Source organism: Aythya fuligula, chromosome 4, assembly GCF_009819795.1.
Source record: "Aythya fuligula isolate bAytFul2 chromosome 4, bAytFul2.pri, whole genome shotgun sequence".
Lineage (NCBI taxonomy): Eukaryota > Metazoa > Chordata > Aves > Anseriformes > Anatidae > Aythya > Aythya fuligula.
In genome coordinates, this window is record NC_045562.1 from 27,648,387 (window position 1) to 27,669,872 (window position 21,486).

The 21,486-nt window shown below is 37.0% G+C and overlaps 1 protein-coding gene across 1 annotated transcript in view; it reads right to left on the reverse strand.

Annotated features, from left to right (window-relative positions):
• Positions 1-2,900: 2,900 nt before the first annotated feature.
• Positions 2,901-21,486, reverse strand: part of CPE (carboxypeptidase E) — a 54,839-nt gene continuing 36,253 nt past the window's right edge. The window contains exons 2-9 of the mRNA XM_032186850.1: positions 19,549-19,745; positions 17,519-17,686; positions 16,515-16,632; positions 15,282-15,464; positions 9,662-9,801; positions 6,847-6,946; positions 4,478-4,596; positions 2,901-3,332 (exon numbers count right to left, since the gene is read on the reverse strand). Of these exons, the coding sequence (XP_032042741.1) occupies positions 3,234-3,332; positions 4,478-4,596; positions 6,847-6,946; positions 9,662-9,801; positions 15,282-15,464; positions 16,515-16,632; positions 17,519-17,686; positions 19,549-19,745 (1,124 nt within the window). The 3' untranslated portion in view covers positions 2,901-3,233. The remainder of the gene's footprint in view (positions 3,333-4,477; positions 4,597-6,846; positions 6,947-9,661; positions 9,802-15,281; positions 15,465-16,514; positions 16,633-17,518; positions 17,687-19,548; positions 19,746-21,486) is intronic.

Sequence of the window (21,486 nt, forward strand, 5' to 3'; positions counted from 1 at the left end):
TTAGTTTTAATTCACACTTCAGATTTTGTCGTTATCAGCTCAGGAATATGACAGGACTGTGTGAAACAGATATATCAATGTGCACATTGATATAAAGTGCACAATTGATGAAAAGGGAGATGTAATACAGATGCATTTTTATTTGGCTGGCTTCATTATAACCCTGACCACCATAGTACCACAGTTTTGCAAACAACTTGCACACTGTGCTTACTCATCCTAAGAAATAATATGGAAAAACAATGGGATTGTAAGTACTGTGAAAAGGAAAAGGACTTACAAAAGTGGATGCCCTGTCCCCAGTGACCCCACATAGATGCAGAGCATCTCATGATGTTCTTCTCCATGATGCTTCTCCATGACATTACCTACATGGGGAAAAGGTGCAAAATCAGGCTATTCTGGCATGGATTGAAGGGGCCATAGCTGGCTCTCACTGGGATACAGGCACTAATCCTGGTCTTGTTCTTCTCTTCAAACAACAAATTAATTGGCAGATGCACCTCACTGAGGATGTTGATGACATACCTTACAGACATGGCCAGCCAAAAAGGTCATGTTTTGAACTTGTAAATTACTCACACGTTTTACATTTTAAATAAACCTGTAGATTTATTGTACAATAGTACAGCATGTGTCTTTTTAACCAAAAGCTCAGCATCACACAACACTTTAATCTTCCATTTAAACATACACGGTCCTACAACACAGCTCAGTTCAGCTAGGAAGGCTACATAACTCATTGAAGTCCTGGCTATGCTATTCTGAAGGATGTATACCTACAGCAAGAACAGTGGCAGTGGTTCTGGTGTTGTAACAGTTAATTACTTTAACCTGTTCTCAGCACAGTAATGGCAAGCAGCTATCTAAAGCAAAACATAGAGATCATTTACGGGATACTACATTTAATCGCCAATGCACAAAACAGTAGAGGATCCCACATGTAACACAGGTAAGGGTTGGAGATGCACCATGACCTCAGTTTGATGTAACATCTGCACTAGCTATGCCACACAACCCACCACAGGAAGACTGGATGCAAGACAGGCATTGCACCACATAGTAATATTGTTTGGATTGAAATTGTAAGGTTTGGAAGGGGCAGAGCAGGGTGTTCTGTACAAATATACACTTGCCATATTATGTTAGTTTACAGGTCAGAAACACTCCTGTAGCCAGTTGCCTCCATGCCCACAGTCTCTTTAGTTAATTTTCATACTGCTTGCTTGAGTTTTGCCTGGTTCTGTTGAAAATGGTATCATCACTTCCAAACACAGGTCATGCTGTGTCTTAACCTTTCAGATGATCAGGGACCACACAGCTGAGTTGGTGTAACTGAGCATCCTTTATCCATGCACGTGCTTGTGCCCATATCGCTGCAGGCTGTTACCAAGACATGCACAGGTAAGGTAAATTCTTGGTTTGCCACACAGGCTCCTCCTCACACTGGAGATTCTAAGGTCATCACTGGATGATGACGTACAGCACATGAAGTTCTCCTGTAGTCTGGAATTCACCAACTAACACCTAAATGATCTACAGGTTACATGGTAAATTCTTGATCAGAAAGTATATTTGTTTTTATTGCTGTTCAATTTATCAATGTGTATTGTAATACTGTAATATGTAATCTTATTGTAAAGGACCAACTATGTTTTTTATTAAAGAATATCAAATTCTCAAAAAGTATTTTTAGTAGATTTTTAAATACCCAAAGGAGGTAAATTTGGATCCCACTCCTGGACATGTGATTTTTCACTTAAGGCGGGGAGCATGATATTGAATTGTTTCAGTGGTTCTGAACAGTACTGAACTTCTATAACATCAATGAAAATAACGTGCTCATCAAAACACACAGTGATACTAAAGAAACAGAGGAAGGAAATCTGTATCAAACACCTGATCCGGAATTAAAACAGGCCAGCAATAGTGTCTAAGCTTTCAAACAGATGAGATGCTTAGCTGATATCAAGTAGCATACCTGCAGCAGCTTCAGAAGAATTATACCAGACGTGCACCCACTACAGTTCATGTGTATTCTCTGACTCCACAATCTTCACTCAGACAAAATACTAAAGCAAGCTAATTCAAGTGTACTAAAAAATTAAAATGGGTGGGGAGGTATCTTTTTAATCAAAGTTGCTTTATTTGGTAAAATTTCACCACTGATAAAATTTTCAATTCTCTCCATTGCTTTTGGATTTAGATAAGACTAACCAACAGAAGAGACAAAGTTGGAAACAAAACTGTTCTTGGCTTGTGAGACTAGATGCATGTCCTCTGTAATTCTTGGTTCATTGTCTAAACTTTGTGTAAAGCTTTGGTAGCTTTCAGTGAGCATATGAACTTCTGGCTGAATATCTAGACACCACTGATACATGTAAAGATTATTGAAAAAGCAGTTTTCTAATTTAAATAGACCTCACCTGAAATCCTATTTTTCTTCCTGTAAAACAAACACAAGCAGCATATTAACATAGTACACAAACTTTTCTTCTTTGTCCATTCAAAATTTTTAATTTGGTTAATAAGTAATGAGAAATAATTAAAACCTGATCTTGAAATGTCATTAACAGCTTAAGGAATATAGCTCTTTTATTTCCTGAATTCATTTCATGCCATCTTCAATAAAAGAGCTTATGCAGATTCTTTCTGCTTATTAAAATGAAGCCAGAAGCTTATGTTTCTTATGTATTTAAATAGCCCCAACACCAGAAACATACAAAATATTATACTGTATTTTAATCCTTGTAAAACATCATTACACTACCACACTTATTATAAATCTTTTCAATAACATTCATTATGGAACTCGGTAAGAGCACTGTCTACTACTATGCACTGTCAAATATTTCTGGCAGTATTGGGAATTGACTACAGCATTTTTTTTTATTTATTTATTTTTAAACCAAGATTAAACCTACATATTCTGAACTTGTACATAATACACAACAGATTGTACTTCCATATAGGCTGCAGACACATTCACTCATTTTGTTCTGATTTGTATATAAGAGTAGATTTTCTATAACAATATGAAAGAAAATTAATAACTTCTGTATCTACCTAGGAGTTTAGTAGTTATTTTTATTCATATGAATCAAAAGATGACTGGAAAAAAAAAAAGTTAATTATTGTGAAGTGCACAAAATCTAAAATATAGGGACTTTCCACAGTACAATATACTAAATCAACACATAAAAGATTCATGGCTGTAAAGCCAAAATCTTCATTTAAAAATTTAGTGTTTCTGACATCATCTTCCACCATTCCATCAACTCTTCTTTCTCCTCTTCTTTTCTTTCAGATAACGACTCCAGTTCAAAATCAACCTGAGTAAGAGAAACAAACAATAACTTCAGTAAGAGACAGAGAGAGAAATAAGTTGATATTTTGAAGAGTTATTTATTGAAAGCTGTTGTTTAATATAGCCTTATGGACGTACTTCCTATTTCAGGCTATTACAAAGTCTCTTGAGGCTGACTTAAATATGTGCAACACTTGCATATCAGTACAGTAAACTTATCTTAAACTGCATATAGACGTATAACAAAATTTCCAAAAGAAAACAGATATGTGACCAGTCCTTGACTTGTCTAAAAACTTGTCTAAAAAAATATGGGCCAAGGAAACTAAAAATTAAATAGTAGTAAGGCACATAAATCTTCTAGCATATAATACTGTGTCTCATCAGCATTCTGCTGTCTATCACCTAACAGTGCGGACTCCCAGCATATCAAAACATGTATTCTATTTTATGCCATAAAGAAAATCCAGGGAGCTTTTCTGACATATGGCTCACTAGTGTAGATATGATGTACATCTTCCTGTATGATACACACTACAGAAATAAGCATCTATTTTAATTTTTATGAGAGGAATCTACACTTATACAGAGGATGAATTAAAAATGCTTCTGAACTCTCAAACAGAGCTAAGTTTTACTCGCCATACATGCTGGGTATCTATATGAAGCACAGCTCCATCATTATCTTTCTGAGTTGCTTTCCAAATTCTTTTCTTTAGCTCACTAATTGAGCTGAACATCATTTTTAACCTATGCAGGTAGTCACTACAAACTAGACTACAAACACCAAGTCTCACTGAAAACCTCAACATCTCTTGCTCTTTATGCCACAAAATTTACAGCCATACCGATCAGATTCTATCTGATCTGCTAGCCATGCATCCACTAATAAGAAACATACAAATATTTCAGTATTATCCTTCTCTGTGTCAGCTTGTTTTAAACAAGACTGTAAGGAAACGAAGTGAGTTTAAAATGAGACTACTCTTAGTGGCTTACACAGCATATACTAGAAAAGCAGATTTCCAGACTGTCTTCTAAAATAGCATATATCAGTAATACTCTGAAAAATAACCTCCTGGTTACACAAATACCATGAAGGGGAAAAAGAGAGAGTTTTTCTTTTTTTGCCATAATAGATGTTAAACTGATGTACACATGAGCACTTACCATGACAGCAGGGCTAAAGGGCACAGCTACTTTTTTAGTTATTGCTAAATAACCTGGCGCCGAGGCTGTAAGTTTGTAATTTCCAGGCACAAGCAGTCTCCAATAATCACCATCCTTGGCTGTGGAGAAGAAGAAAAAAATAAAACCATATAAATATGTATAAAACTAGTTATGCAGCCAAGTAAAATGGACTGTCTAGCTTGTCAGCATCTTTTGTGTTCCTGTCAGCCCTCTTCTTTTGGCTGTCTGAAAGAATTTTTCTGTAAAGGCTGTACAAATATATCACCACAGACTTTCTTCTTTTCAGGTAATCAAAACAAGCATTTTAACTCTGACATTGTGCTGTAGCCCCCACAAAAGATTTTGCCTTCTGAAGTGGAAGGCTCTCCAGCACGCTGAAGAAAAGGACAAAAGCCTTGCTTAGAAGGACTCCACCAATGCACAGCCAATTTCAAGCATCTGAGTTTGCCTGCGATGCAGCATGTTTTTTTGATATCCCTCGATATTCTGGAAATCCAAATGTAAATAATTTTTATTCTCCCCAAATTCAAACAAACAAGACTACTTTTCTCAAGTTATATTGCAGAGATAGCTACATGTATAAATGCTCGTTTCCATGTGTCACCCCTGAAAGTATCAGTATCTACAGGTTTCAGTATCCAGGCTGTGTCTAGGGATTTTTTTCTTCCATTTAACTGAAAAAAGAAATGAAAGCTTGATCCACTGAGGTCAAAGAAGGGCTCCTGCTGCACTGACTGTTACTTCAGACAATCTTTCTCTGCCACAGAATAAAAATGCATAATCTTGTTTTCTGAAATGACCCTCTACCATTTCCACAAAGAATCTGATCCTCTCTGCACAAGGAGTGGCCAATCATCTGATTTGTCTCAGGCTAATATTGCAAATGTCTCCACACAGAACTTCAGAAAGCATGACAAATTATTACAAAGTCCATTTAGCAGTGCTATTCAAAGCACTTGTCCATGCTTGGGGAAATATTATTTAAATGTCTGCAATTTGCATGGTCAAAAAATGTTAGTAGTCAAGCCAGTTGTCCACAGACTTTTTTCTTTATGAAACAAAAGGAAAAGCAAACACTGCTGCAAAGCAACGATAATGATCTATTCTACTTCCTGGCAATGAAACAAAGATGAATTTTAAGTCATGAACAAAGGAGCAGGAGAAAGAGGGGGAAAAAAAAAAAAAAAAAAAAAAAAAAGACGAATAAAAATTTTATTATCTGTCCTTCATTTCAAATGTGCTAAAATTTACATACTTATTTTCCTCACTGTTTTGACAGAATGCAACTTCCAGGCATATACAGACACAATAATGTAAGGGGATTCACTACAATACCCTTCTGTACCATAGAAGTGTGAGTATTCTATGTATCACTCTCTTATACTGCAAAGTATCTCTGCAAAGCTTATTCCCTGAAAATTTATTTCCAGCCTTTATACCTTTTGCTTTCCTATATGTAGTGAAAGACGGTAGTTAATGTTATAAGAGACTGTTCTGTTTGGCAGAAATGCTGCCCAACTAGCAGGTGATGTGAGAACACAATCAAAGCCAACTGAGGGTCTACCTGTCCTGTATCATTGTGTTTAGCATCTCTGTAAGAGTACGGTGAGACGTATCATTGGCAAAATTATCATATTGTAAAATGCCAATGCTTTATGCATGATCTTATTATTGTTTTTCTAATTAGTATCTTGTAAAAACAACAACAACCAAATGCCATTTAGTATAAGAAAGCATGGTCCATAGGGAAGTCTGCAAGTTGGCACTGTGCAAACTACCTTCAACTCTTTCATAGAATAAAGCACAGTAACACCCAAGAGGTGACACAATTTTCTATAAACACCAACATGACATTTGTCTCTCTTAGAACTGCCCTTCTAGAAAGAAAAAATCACACAACAGCAGAGAGAATTTACCTTCTCAGGACAAATTTATGTAAACTGAAAATCTTTCAAGAATTTACATATGAAAAGGTATGATCACATCGTAATATAAGTTTTATACTGCCATTTAGGCTTTCGACTCAAAACAGCACTGCCAACAGAACTTTACATTCTGGCACATTTGTGAAACACTGCTTGCACCACAAATCAGTAGAAAAACCAAGCATGAATAACCAAGAGCCATCAGAACCAATCCATGCTGGAGATCCATTAACTCCCAACAACGGGTCTTCAGCTCCTTTGAGAGTAAGCAGCTGGAGGAATATTCATGAAATCCTGCAGATAACAAGCTTCTTGAGGCACAATATGTTTTTCTAGCTCCAAAATTTTGGTACCTTAAGGCATCAGCTAAATAAGATCTGAAATGGCCCTAGTTTGTGAAGCAGAGGATATAGCAGTACTCACCTGATGTAATGTCATGGCTTATCCCCTCCACAGAAATTGTAGCATTTGCTATTGGATTGCCCTGAAGATCTTTAACAAACCCCTTCACTCCTCGATGAATCTAAAATAATTAAATAAAACCACATGAGAAATTATTTAACAATTCTTAAGAAAAGGCATTTTCATCAGTGAAATATACTGATACATGTATATCTAAGGATGCATGCTATGGATCCCAGTCTACATGTTGACAACTATCAAAGATAATTATTAATAAGTATAGATATAATATTAATATTGATAATATTAATTATTATTAAATATAGAATTTTATATATATAATAATTATTAAACATCATAATGGCACAAACAGTGATGAGGTAAAAAAATTAGTTGATATACTAATTTCTCTGCATTATGCAAACATTTCTCAGAAACACAGAGCAAATCATAATTCACATAAACACTATTTTGAAAGTATTTGTCATGGGGAATTAATAAATGTTCTGAAAAGTTTTGAAAAACAGTCTGAAATTACTTCTTTTTTGTTTTTAAGGTTTCATCAGCTGTAAGAATTTAGGGCCCATAATGGACACAACAGCGTAAAAGTCACACATTAACAAAGTTAAAAGTGGGCACTTGGACTTGCACGAGCAATCCAGGACCTTGAGTGAGATGCCTGAGCTCTCTTCATTGAGCACCCAAAGCTCCCAGGTCTTTGAGCTGGGATCACTTGGAGCCACAGCACTCCCCGTGTGGCCTGCAAGAGAGAGGCCATGGTGGGTCACGTCCTACTTCCTTCTTGCCCTGTGGGCAGCATTCTCCTGGCTGCAGCAGGGCTGAGCTTTTGGAATCTCCATCTTAAAACCTTCTCTGTTCAGTTTTTAAAAATTGAACCAGGTTCCCTGCTTTCTTTAAAATCAAAGGAGGAATAGCAGTAGCCCTAATGTTTAAGGTAAGACAACCTGAGAGCAGGGACCAAAGTTTACAATCACTTCTTACTCTGCCCAGTAAACATCAGAGTTATCTAACCCATCTGTTCCCAGCATATATACAACTAAAGCACTGATTTGACTGCAGTGTGTAGGGAGACAATCCTGCTGGTATTCCTGTAGCTTAGTCTGAAAGCAGACTGAGCTCCTCAGAGGCAAGCACCTTTCCACAGAGAAGCTCTCAACTCTGGGCAGAATGGGAAGTTTTGAATTTGTGCAGATAGGAATCCTACTGAGGGCCTGGAAATTAAGCAGGGAAGTGCGGGGAAGAATCAAAGATTTGCTTTGATTCTGTGGCATTTGAGAAGATTTCTGTCTCACACATTTTTATTTTTTTGTTGTCTGAGACTGTGATGTTCTCCTTTAAGAAGCTCTGTGATGTATTCAGCTGCTATAATTTAGTTCACCAGATTCCTCCAGTTTACACTGTGGCAGAAGCCTGACACAGATCAGCTGAGAAAAGCATAAAGTACATAGTTGCAATGTCCTCAGCAGTCACTGGGGAGCTGGAGCATGGGGCTGGATCTCTTACCATGTATGAGTTAAAAAACAATGCCAGATAGACCATCTGAGCTTTGCGGATAATGCCAGCAGCTCCACAGGAGAAAAGGAAGTTGGCAAATGAATCTCTTACATGTTAGTAATTTTGAAAATGCAGTGACACCAGAGTTTTCCATGACTCAGAAAAAATTAACCCATACACTAAGGAGCTCAACAATGTCTAGATAGCTGATATACGGATCCCATAATACATGTAAATTCCAGTGCAGATAAAGCTTGTTCTTCACCCTAAATACAACTTCCAGAACTATTCAACTCAAACATTTCAAATAGTCAAATGTTTCAAATTTCTGGCTAAATAAAACATTTCTGCATAAATAAATTTTATGCATATTTTATGCATACAAATATTTTATGCAATTTTATGCACAAATTTATAAAATTTCATAAAGAAATTACTGTGTTACTTGACCAGCTCTGGTAAAAAAATGTGTTTCTGATTTCACAATCCTAGGTGTGTAGCCATTAATGAAGCCAGATATATTTGCAGTCTCTAACTATAATATCTGGATTACAGACATTTGAAACTGCCACAGTGTTTGGAATCTTCTTTTCGGTTCAGCCTGTTTGCATTGGCATGTAATCCTTTAAAAAAAAAAAAAAGGACAAAAAACTCACACAGAGATCTATTTCAGGAGTCTTAACTTGTAACAACCCATTTAGCACAAGGTTATCTAAACTCATAACAGTGCTTTAAAATTCTAACCAGACTCTGTATCATTTTTAATTGAATCACTCACTTTAATCACAGGAAAAGCACTTCACTCAGTGTCAGCAGCTCATGTAATCGCAGAGCAGATGAGTATCTACAAAACTGGGATTACAGATGTCCCCTGGCCTTACACTGAACTGCCAGGCAGTTATAGCCCAGCCTCATCATCTAGGCTCCCTGTATATCCAGACTGATTCATAGCTTATGTTCTGTACACAGTTATCTGCAGAGGGCAATTCATCTTCTGTCAGTGTACGCATCAGTGCTGGTGGGATGAATTATACTCTGGAGATGTGTATTTCTCTTCATTAAGAAGGCCAACATGCACCACTTAAGTTAGATATCTGTAACAGATGAAGTAAGGTGGGATGACTCCATACTATACATCTTTTTTTTCCTCTCTTCTTCCACGTGTTTAGAAAGATCACAAAGGATTTATTTACAGAGACATGTAAGAACTATGGAGTACCAATCAGAATAATATAAACTTTAGAATTAGATATGCACACAGGACAAAGTTCAGAAGTTTCACATACAATAACTAGAGTTTTCCCATCCTCTTTTTTGTTACCTGCTCGATGTAATTAATGAGAGAGTTCTTGTTGTCCTCCCAGTAGCCCTTCAGAGTTTCTTCAGGTGGGAATTTTTCACAGCTAAGCTCCACTGTGATTTCAAAGCAGTTGCTGCTGAGGTAATTGAAATCCTGCATTCCTGCAATGCCAGGAAAGAGAGTTAGTGGTGGATTTTGCATTGTTCCAAAGTAAATAAATACCAAATATTTATGATTTCCCACAAAGAAAAAAAAAAAAAAAGGCAAACATCCCACTATTTTTTTCTGTAGATAGGAATATTTCCCACCCACTCAAAGCCTCTGCAAAAGAAATACTAGGTAGCTTTCAATGCAATAAGAGAAACCTCATTATTAATGCAACTTTAATCATATGAATTTAAAAATATATACAGTATATATAAAAATATATATGTCTAGGCATAAAAACTTGGCGGGAACGACATACTCTTTTGCACTTCTGAGGCACTCCTCTGGCTACATGGGAATATTGCCTATTGCGAATCAGTCAACAGAAAACCAAGACAATTTTCTAAGTGAATCAAGCAGCTGGAGTGGGAATGTGGCTGTCCCCAGGAGGGTTACAAATACGTTCCTTGCAGAAGCTGATACAGATGACACTTGCCCTCCCAGTCTAGGTATCTAGCAAAATCACTGGACTCACAAATGTGAAAATAAAAATGCTGAAAATAAAAAAGCTACCAAGCATTTTGAGCATTCCCATGGAGGTCACCAAAGGATTTAAAAGCAGCTACTTTGTTTAGCTCTGTGTTGCCCCATTCAAGTTAAGTATGAGACCTAATGTAGGCTCCTTACCAAAGTACTGGCACTGTGCTCAGCAATGCCCAGAGACCTGATGTCATACCCAAAAGAGAACACTGAAGGCAGCAAACAGATTGAGTCAGGTGGGAATTTGCCAACACATATGGGTGAAGAGTCTGTTTTCTGCCAACCAGGCACGTAGACTCCTAACTAACAAGAGGAGCAGGGACTGTTCAGACCCCCTAAAGCTTTTTATTTCTAAGCTTTTTTAGATGGCTGAAATATTAGGACAAACAGTGCTCCAGGAAGGGCTGGCTCTGATGTCTCACCACACACAATGCAAGATGGACCATTCACCAGCACACAGCAAGAGAGCAAGAGAGTCATGAGCAAAATCCTGACCGCAGTGCTGACTGCCAGGCATATGTTCCAGACACCAGATAATGTTGTTTTTCTTGATTCTTGCCTTTCTTCTACAAGAAACCATGAAGAGAAGAACTGGGAGCCAAAGGGCATGATGTAATTTACTGTGATGCCAACAGCTCCGGACCATTGCTGCTCCAGTTCTCAGGAAGTTTCTCCCTCTTCTCTCCCAAAGCAAGGTGATACCAGGGACACCCTACTTCCTCAAGGACAGCAGAAATATAGTTTCAAGTTTTGTAAAAGTGGCTGAATCTGTTATTACTGCCCTATTCCTCCTTGTCACACACATGGCACATGTCACATGCACGCACATCACCACACTCCCAAAGCCTCTCATGTTAACAAAGGACAGCAAAACTTATTTTCCTACACTTTAGCAGAAGCCACCCTGAAGATCAGAAAGGCTTAGCAGACCTCAGATATAACTGATATTCACACCCTTCATTGCTGACCACAAGTATTATTTTTCTTTGCAACTGAGCAACACACAAACACTCCTCTCTTGCACTGTTCTGAAGGACTACAGTTTCCCACATTAGTACTTATGTAAATAAGCACAGAATACAGGACAAAAAAAGCATTTATTCAGCTTTTACAAAAGGAACTCCAACCTTTGAAAAGAAAGTGGAGTGCAGGGGTATGCCCCTTGCATCCAGGCATCATAATTGCCTAGACTTTGAATTACAAACTACAACACTAAGCTAGGACCACTTCCACACATCAGAAGACAGTAACTTCTAGCAGGACAGGATGGAGCCTTGTGCAGAATGTGGAGAACATGTGCCTCCTACATGCTTCTATAAAATCCTAAACAAACGTTCTTTAACATTGCTTCCAAATCTGGTAACATGAAGGGTAATTGAAGTTAAGAATGAATGGAGTGCCAAGAGTGATTTAAGAGCATCTGAAGATAAAAAGACATTTAAACAATAGTCTACAAACATTGCAGTGGAAGCTGCTTTGAAATTATATTTCTGTAACGACATAAAGATCTGATTAGACTCAGGTGATACTCTATGACAGAACAAGCAGAACACACATATGGCCAGCTAGTACTTCATCGCTATCAGCTCTTCTCTTTCATATTTCCAAAAAGATATTCCACACAAAAGGTACATAAAAAAAAAAAAAAAAAAAAAAAAAAACACATTATTGTTGTTGAAATTAAAGCTGCCTGTGCAAATTTAATTTGGCTTTCTTATGCATTAGTGAAATCATTAATTACATGCTGACAGGGAGAAGACCAGTGTTCAAAATAGCACAGATTTTATGTATAGGCTTGCTTTTGCCTGGGGTCCAATGGCTTAAAAGGGCCTTTCCTAAACACAGAAAAAATCACCTCTTTGCTTTTGCTTGCTGTGCTCTGAAAAACCTACAGTGATCAACTAATTACAGATGACAACTAATGCAAAACAAGTGTAACAGGTATCATGGTCTCAGATTTAGCACAAAGATGCCATTGTGGGGGCTGACTGCCTCTGTGCTCCTGCTCCACAGAAGAAAGTAATTACTACGCAGCAAATAGTTAGAAAAAACTCACAGAAAAGTGTATCAAGAGACAAAACTAGTGTCAAATATTCCTGTACTCCATCTGCTCTCTCCACACGAAAACTTCAAAGCCTGAGAGAATTGCCACCTTGCCTGTGGCTGACAAGTCCTGAGATTTTCAAGAGGGTAAGGACAAAACAAATGCAATGGAGAGTACATCCTTACTTCCAGTTTGAGGCAAGGCTGCTAACAGATGCTTCTGCCAGTGAACATCCAGTCTTCCTACTGAAAGAACCCAGATACTCAGAAAAATACATGCAAAAAAAACCCTATACTCATACCAATGTATTATCTCTGCATACATATGAAGACCCAGGCCCACCAAGCAGTGCTGCCTTTCACCTGTGGGAGAAGGGCAGAGGCAAAGAAATGGATGCAGCACAACCAGGACCACCATAACAAGCATTATAGGCCAACATTAACATTAGTAACCTGTTAGAAAGAAAAATCAGCCCTTCATAGGACAGAGTTCTTGGTGTGATGAGGTACTATCAAAGAAAGCATCTCGGAGACCACAGCCTCTCTCACTGAGCTCTTCCATTCCCCACTTTCTTCTTTTCTCTTTCCTTGCTAATGCTCTGCTAAAGCCATGCTTTCCTTTTGACACCAAACACAGCTCCAGTACCACTCTCACCTAATTTCTACCTCTATTCTCTGTCACATTACTTCAGTTCTTTCTTTACAGAGCTGTGTCAAGTCACATTTTATTTTGCCTCCACAGAGATCACACAGGGATGCCACCAAACACGCTCACAGGCCCCAGAACAAGCCCACAGCAACCCAAAGGTGCAAAGGCAGGGAAGAGCCACGTTAGCTCAGGACCAGAGCAGACACTGAATAGACAAGGTCTCCAGAGAGTTTCCTCTTGATAAATTCTAACCTCTAATAAGGATATATAATGGAACTCTTTTCCTACAGCAATACACATAGCTATTCAACAGCTTACACCACTAACTTTGAGTGTGTTATCATATGGATAGCAAAATGTCAGCTAGCTTTCCAGAATAAAGCTTCCAAGAAAATCTTAACTTGAACTAAGCAATGTTTAGTTATCTTCCTTAGCCCTAGACATAGAAACAAGAGAATTGTTTTCATTATTTTTTGTTGTTGTCTTTTTATTATTATTATTATTATTATTATTTCTTAAGTTGGCCTGTGGCAATTATTAGCATGAAGGTTTCAGTCAACAGTTACAGCTTGCCAGCTAGTTTTTACACTTGAAGGAAAAAACAACAGCAACAAAATCAATTCATGCTGTATGGTCCACAGTCTATTGTCACCTTTCCATTTTTTATTACCTACACCACCAGGATTAGAACTAGGATTCCTTTCTACTAATTTCTGTACAAATACATGAGAAAAAGAAAGGACTCCCTTGGGGAATTTCCAGTCTAACTTAAAATAAGATCCAAAAAGAAGACATAATTCAAGCTTTCCAACAATTTTTTTTCCATTGGAAAAAAAATGCCTTTGGCATGTATAGTTTAGTCAGAATAAAAGCATTTCATCAAAAACAATGGATAACATTTTCCTAAGGAAAAAAGCTAAAAGTTAAACATGTCCACATTTTTACAGTTAGTATTTGATATTTTTGGACTCAATTGAAACAAATTTTAATAGTTAAACCTTTTAATATTTTGTTCACATTCAGCTCTCTTTTTTTTCAATTATGCAAACACCATTTTGTAAAGGATATTTTAATGGTTCCAAATCAAAGTCTGTGGAAAGCTTCACACAAAGGAAAACTCTTGCTTTTCAACAGTATTCAGAAATGCCAACATTTTATGTCATCGCTAGTCTCTGACACTGGTACCATAGCAGAAGAAACATGCTGCCCCTGAGAAGCCTGGTTAGACTGTCACTGAGACTACCTAACACTTTGAGAGATTCCTACTCATTCCACATAAAAATTTTTAATTCATTCAGAGGCTGTTACTTTGAGTGTTAAGATGAAAGCAAACAGTAATACTGGTATATTTGTGTTCAAAGTTATCTGCTACAGATCAACAAAGCCCTTGTGCAGACAAACCATTACACGCTATCTGAGTTTCCAGATCAAAAATCCCCAGCTGAATTTTCACTTGAAGTTTCAACTGAGTTTAGCAACACAGAAGATTCTGCTTGATTGAGAATCTACATATTCCCAAATCTGCTTTGATTCCATTTGCAAAGAAAATGAAATATCAAAAACTTTACTGAAAAGGAACAAAAGCTCTGACTTCAAGCTACACTCCCAAACAGACAAAATCAGTTTTCAAGGAACCGCAGTAGCTCTGCTGGTCCTCTTAGCACAAAAGGCTCTGCCAAAGTCTAGGCACCACCTAAGCATGAATCAAGTACTAATTAAGCCAAGAAGTATAAAAATGCAAGTTATCTTCATGGCTGGATTTTGTTCCCATGGAAATCAAAGGACAAACTTCCTTTCTTCCATTATCTTCAGCACTGGCCACAAAGCTGTTCCGTATCTTCCAAGGATGGATACTTTTGTTATTGAGGTTAAAATGAATGGTTATTAGCCTGTTATCTCTCATTAGGGTTTGTTGGGGGGGGGGGGGGTATTTTTATTTTTTTAACTTAAACCTTCATCATGATAACACAGCAATTGCTCACCCACTGCAGAGCTATTACATTTGCAATGACCTGAACCTTGAATTAAGAAATACTTTCGACAAAGCAATAAAAGAGGAATATTTGAATAGGAATCATGATGCGCTTTGTGAGATTATGTTGACGCACTGTGGTGAGTGATCAGCCTTTGATCTACCCTTAACCAGACCAAAAATTGTGGATAACCTTGTGGTATTCCAGTCTGTGGGAATAAGTTCCCAGAGTGAAAACTCAAGCTTGAAATAACCACCCATGACATTGAACCCCCAGCCATGGGTCTCACCTCCCGGGACGCTGTACCATGCACCGCCATTAGTCGTTCCATCCACAAAGCTGCTGTCATCATCATTTTTACGACACGGTGGTCTGTTTGGATCAGACATTGCAGGATTAAAAGAAGAATAACTGCGAGCCAGGCTTTGAAAAATAGCATCATCGGGACAGGAGCTGTACTCATGAGCACTGCCTAGGAAGGAAAAATGGTCCAAGAAAAAGGATTGTTAAAAATGCAGTCACAGGCCATAACCTAGATTAACAGCACTGTACAGCAAGATGGTGCTTGGAAATTTCCTGGACAATGGTAAGTTTCCTACAGCACCATCAACTAATATTGCATTACATGTATTTAAATAACATTAACATTTCCCCAATCCTTAATCAGTTGCCTGTATCAAGTTGCCCCATTATTAAGGTGATTTATACAAAAATATTAATTTCAAAGTGCACCAAAAAGTCTACATTCTAGGCTTTGGATTCTTTTAAGAACACAGTACATAGAAAAATGTGTCTCCATAGATATTTTTAAAGTCTGATCTTAAGAGGATTTGCAATTAAACTGTACGAGAGTATATTGAAGAAAGTCAATCTCTAACAATACCATCAAATCACTTCGGTCATGCGTCCATAATACTATAGGCTAAAGGATAGCATTTCTGCTACAAAGAGACCCTTCTTTTTATGTGATCAATACTGAAAAAGTAGAAACAATGATAGTTGTTTCTATCAGCATACAATCACTTTCAGAAATTCACTTTTTAAAGGTTCAAGAAGATAAACCTTAGATCATACAGACAGCCTAGATGCATCTCTCTGGCTTCATTTAGCAGGGTATAAGCAGCCCAGCTAATTTAAGACCTAAGTTACTTCATTAAATACATGAGGGACCATGATTCCCTCAGGTATTACATCATTTTTGTAATGTAACTCTACTGGAATAAGCAATCTGTCTTAAAATCTAGACAACATGGTCATACAGTGACTAGCTTTAAATACATAATTTTAATTAATGACTATTAATACTAAACTAAGTCATTACAATGCCATGATATGATGTTTACAAGTGAATCTCAGGTAGCAGTGTAGTAAATATAGATCCACATATTTATGTATGTATAGAATAATATAATATAGAATAAATATATAATAATATTTATAATAATTAACATGGAATAATTTTTAAAGTATAGAGTAAGTATTTATATCTCTTGCACTTTCATGTCAACTCATAACTACACACCACTCCGAGTCTCATCATAAGGGTAGTTGGCAACAAGGTCTCCTCCATGAAGATTGGCAGAGAGCACAAAGGGAATATCCATAATCCAGTGAATGACACCTTTCGTTTCAGGAGCAAGCTACAACAAAGCAGCATTACCATCTGTTACAATTTGATTATTCAGTGTAGAGACTTACTTACTTACAGTATACTTATAGTATACTATAGTATACTATACTACGATCATACATGTTGTACAAGCATTTAAATGAGCAGCATTTTTATTTTGGCTTCATAGAGATCTGGATCAATCTTTTACATCAGAACCTAAGTAGATACACATCAGTCATGAAACTGGTGTAAATTAGTTCAGAGTGAAGTATTTTTCTAAGAATATATCTCAGTATTTTTATCCTTTTATTATGGCTGAAAATAAGCATATCAAATTAAAAACCAGGGAAAATAATTCAAAATATATGTTGATAGTATGTAGTCTAATTCTATGCACTGAAAGTAAAATTACTTTGTTTAATAATTTGAACCTGGAGGGTAAATGCAAGAAGATTTAAAAAGAATAAAAATAAATAAATAAATAAATAAATAAAAACTCCAGATGTAAAAATACCTGTACGTTTAAGTCTTAGGCTTAACAAAAATGCACATTATATGTGAGAATAGTTATCTAGCCAACAGTATAATTTCTGACAATGTGAACTTCTGACAATGGTAAAATGCTGAATATCTGCAAGAAAATCTATTCAGACCAAGGGAGAAGGCTACACAATCCCTATCCTTAAAAATAAAGCATGTTTTGAATGAGGAATTGTCTCAGGATTAACCAATACAGATCAAAGGTTTTACTACAAGATGCCATCAGATGAATAAATGTAAAGCGACAAAAAAAATGAACAAAATAGTTTCAAGAACATGAATCACAGAAAGACTGCATACACAGCTCCTAGGGTTTGTTGCATAAAAGGGAGGATATGGGCACACAAGAAACTGGCTCTACAGCCCTTACTTACCTTGGGATTCTGGTCCACAGCCTTTTTCATGTTTTTCAACAGGTGGTTATTTGGGCCACCTTCTTTCTCATTAACATAGACTATTCTATCCAGATCAGGGAAATTTCGGTTTAGATCTATTCCCTGGGCATTACTTCGACCAACAAACCAGTCTTTAAGTTCACCGGGCTAAATGAGGAAAAGAAGCAGACAGAGAAAGGAAATTGACAGATTAATGAGCTGAAGCACCAACCCTTATGTGGGTATATTTACCCATGTAAATTCTCATCATGGTTTTACTTCTCCTGTACTCAAGAACAAGAATGGATTGTGTGGGAGTAAAACCTGGAGCACCAACAGCTGAGTTACCTGTATGTCTTCCTAGAGCTCTGCAGGAACAAAACAAAACTCTATTTCACTGTCTCAGAGGAAATGATCATTCCCATTGTGGCAGATCTGGACTAAGGATGGGCAAAATGACCAGCAGCATCAGATTTTCCAGAGCCTGCCCAGTTTGTGCCCACTGAGTCTTCCCCTGAGACCTGGCTTTTCCCATTGCTTCACACACGCTTTTGACTTACAGACTTCATTTCAGTGAGTACCAAGGCAGTTGCAGATGTATCTACCAGCTGCAAGGAACATTTGCATTTGCTTCAAAGTTCCTCTAAATGGCTTCAGGATTAAGAAGGACCTTAATCTTTCTTTCCCTTAATCTGTATTTTTATTTTTGCAGTGACCATCAGCTTCATTCACTGCAAGGGTGGCACTGAATAAAGATGAAGTGAGATGTTTTACACAATCTTTTCTTTAAGCTACTTCTTTACAATAGGTTTTGTTTGCTTTAAGGAAATACCTTGAGGGTGCATAGTTTTCCCTAGCTTGTCTCTCTAAGCTTTCAGTACTCTGTAAAATAGGTTTAGTTTGATTTTTGGTTTTAGTCTTGGGGTATATAAAATTTACTGTCACACACTGTAGGATCAAGATGCTGCTAAATTAGAACAGCAGCACTAATGGAAATTATACTATAGATAATAAGTAATTTTTAAAGAAATCTTGTAAAAGCAAATGTACTTTGACTAAAGAAAAAGTTTCAAATTGTGTTATTGCTGTATCTCTACGGTAAGAGATTTCAAACAAGTGAAATATGGCACCAATTTGAGGACAGCTTCTGCTTTATTGCCACTAGAGGGAGATATCATCTTGGACATGGTTTAAAGAGGTCTGAGGGTGGATTTTTAAAGACTTTGTAAGAATCTGTTTAATGAAGAGCTTAATCAGGTTTGACATTTAACCATAAATAGTCATGTAAAAAGAATCAACATTTCTATATTAAAAAAAAAAAAAAAAAAACAATAAATCTTCTTGAACAAGAAAATTCTCATTTTCTTTTAGAGTATAATACGCACTATAAACACAGCATATCAGGGTTCTATTTGGCCTCCATATGCTAACTATGCATTAGTACCTCTCTTGACTGAGTGTTTATCCGAAATTACATGCTAAATAGTCTGACTAATAGATTAACTAAAGCACCTTATGCCTGAAATTCAGAATCAGAGCTATTATTAAAAAGACAGGTCACAAAGTTTCCTTATTTTGAGATAAAGCACTAATGGATGTGAATAATTCACGTAAGTGTGATTGCATGAGAATGGTCTTAAAGGGAACATCAGCTTTTTCCCTTTCTGCCACTTGAGAAATGTGATGTATTCCTAGAAGTTACTCGTTCAGAAAGTAGTTTGGTCAGTGAACTCGGATGAAAGAATATGCATGAAGCATAAACATCTTTGTACTTTAAAATGCAGTATATTCATTTAAAACAAAGATGGCCATTTGTGGAAAACTATTTGTGATACCAGCTCAAGTATAAAATCCTTGTTAAACAGAACAAGCCTACTGTACTGTTAGAAAATATATCAGTTACACAGCTCCATTCAACAATCACCACAGAGTTCATGTGTTTGTAAAACTGCTAAATTAAAGTGTCATTTTGATCCTCCCTCAGGTTAATATACATCGTTAGTTATTCTTATATTCACAGACTTACAAACCTGGGATGCTGCCTTCTCAAAGCCATCTGGATTCAAAGATGGCATGATATGGATACGCGTGCTATGGATCAAGTTGATAATAGTTTCGTTCCCTTTCTGGTATTCATTACACAGGTACTGAGCCAAGAAGATGAGCAGCTCCCTTCCAACAGCTTCATTCCCATGCATATTCCCAACATATTTAAATTCCGGCTCTCCTGCAAGAAAAAGGAAGAAAATGTCTTAGAACAGCACACAAAAACAGGCGTGGACTAGATCACAGCACACCATAGACCTGGCTATCCCTGTGAGTCCATCTGGTCACAGTATCGCCAGGAAGCTACAAGTCTCTTTCAGAAAAGTGGACTGAGATTTTTTTCTAAACTCTGGCTGAACAAACAGTAATTTACATTCATGAGTTTGCCAAAGGCAGAGAAAGAATACCAGAGGACAATAAACTACATCAAAATAAATGTTAAGCACAGCCATTAACATTATTACTGTTGAGATCTAATGCAATTGATGCCTCCGTACCACAAAAGGGTGTCCCAATTTTTAAACATATAAACTGACGCTAACAGTGCTTCTTATCTTTAATGTTCTCTCCAAGATTAGGTTAGGCTTATCATACTACAAATGCATTAAACGGCAATTCTTTTACCAAAGCACTGCCAATGAACACCTAGCTGTTGATCCTAGTGGCTTGAAAAATCTTACTCAGCAGTCACTTTGGATACTCAGCACAGACTTTATGAAGCAGGTGCAGTAACCTAACTCGTAACGTGGATCATTCCCACTGAACATTGTAATAAACATTCAAAGGTTAAATATGTAAGTAAACAACATACCTATATATGTAACTATATGGTCATATGAATTGTACATCTATACAGAATCACAGAATCACAGAATTGTCTAGGTTGGAAGAGACCTCAAGATCATCAAGTCCAACCTCTGACATAACACTAACAAGTCCTCCACTAAACCATATCGCTAAGTTCAACATCTAAAGGTCTTTTAAAGACCTCCAGGGATGGTGACTCCACCACTTCCCTGGGCAGCACAAACCTCTCAGTAAAGAAGTTCTTCCTAATATCCAACCTAAAACATCCCTGGCGCAACTTTAGCCCATTCCCCCTCCTCCTGTCACCAGTCACGTGGGAGAATAGACCAACCCCCACCTCTCTACAGCCTCCTTTAATGTATTTAAGGAGTACATTACGAATCATATGAATCGATTTTTTATGTCAAATGTATATAAGGATGTTTAATAATATATTTAATACAGGTTTGAATATATAATGTATATTTGTAAGTATTCTTACATTCATACACCTTCTTACATATGTGTATATATGTATTCATAAATTTGATATTTAAATAAACATTCCAACACTCCCAATTGCTCATGAATTGCACTCTCATGATCCTAGACATAATGAACGTATCAGAGAGGTCTTAGAGCTGTGAAAGATTTACCTTTAAAAGAACATATTTTTTGCCCTAATTACAGAGGGGTTTTAGAAGAAACGTAGGTATCTGCAGGAGATTCATAGGATTGTCCTGTAACTAGCCAGAATCACATGTTGTTTTCTGGGTTAAAGCCCTTTTTTCTTATCCTTTTCCTTTTCAACTACAGTTCATCTGTTAGAGCAGCTTGAATTGAACCTTCTGCTGGTGATATGCTTTGAATTGTCTTTGAATATGCTTTTTGATAGCCTTTGGCACTATCACAGTGGCAAATTCAAGCCAGGAAGCATTACACAAACAAGGCCTAAATAATTGCTAATCAAGCACACATCTGCTTACGACTCTTCAGTCTGTGCTTGTTAACCTTAATCCAGTGATAAGGTGCTAGCAGGCAGTGTGCTATTAATACCATGCCTTCTTTCCTTCCAGCAAAGGTGGTTTTGTATATATAGATTATTCCCTCATATCTTTTGTCAGATAGGTTAAAAA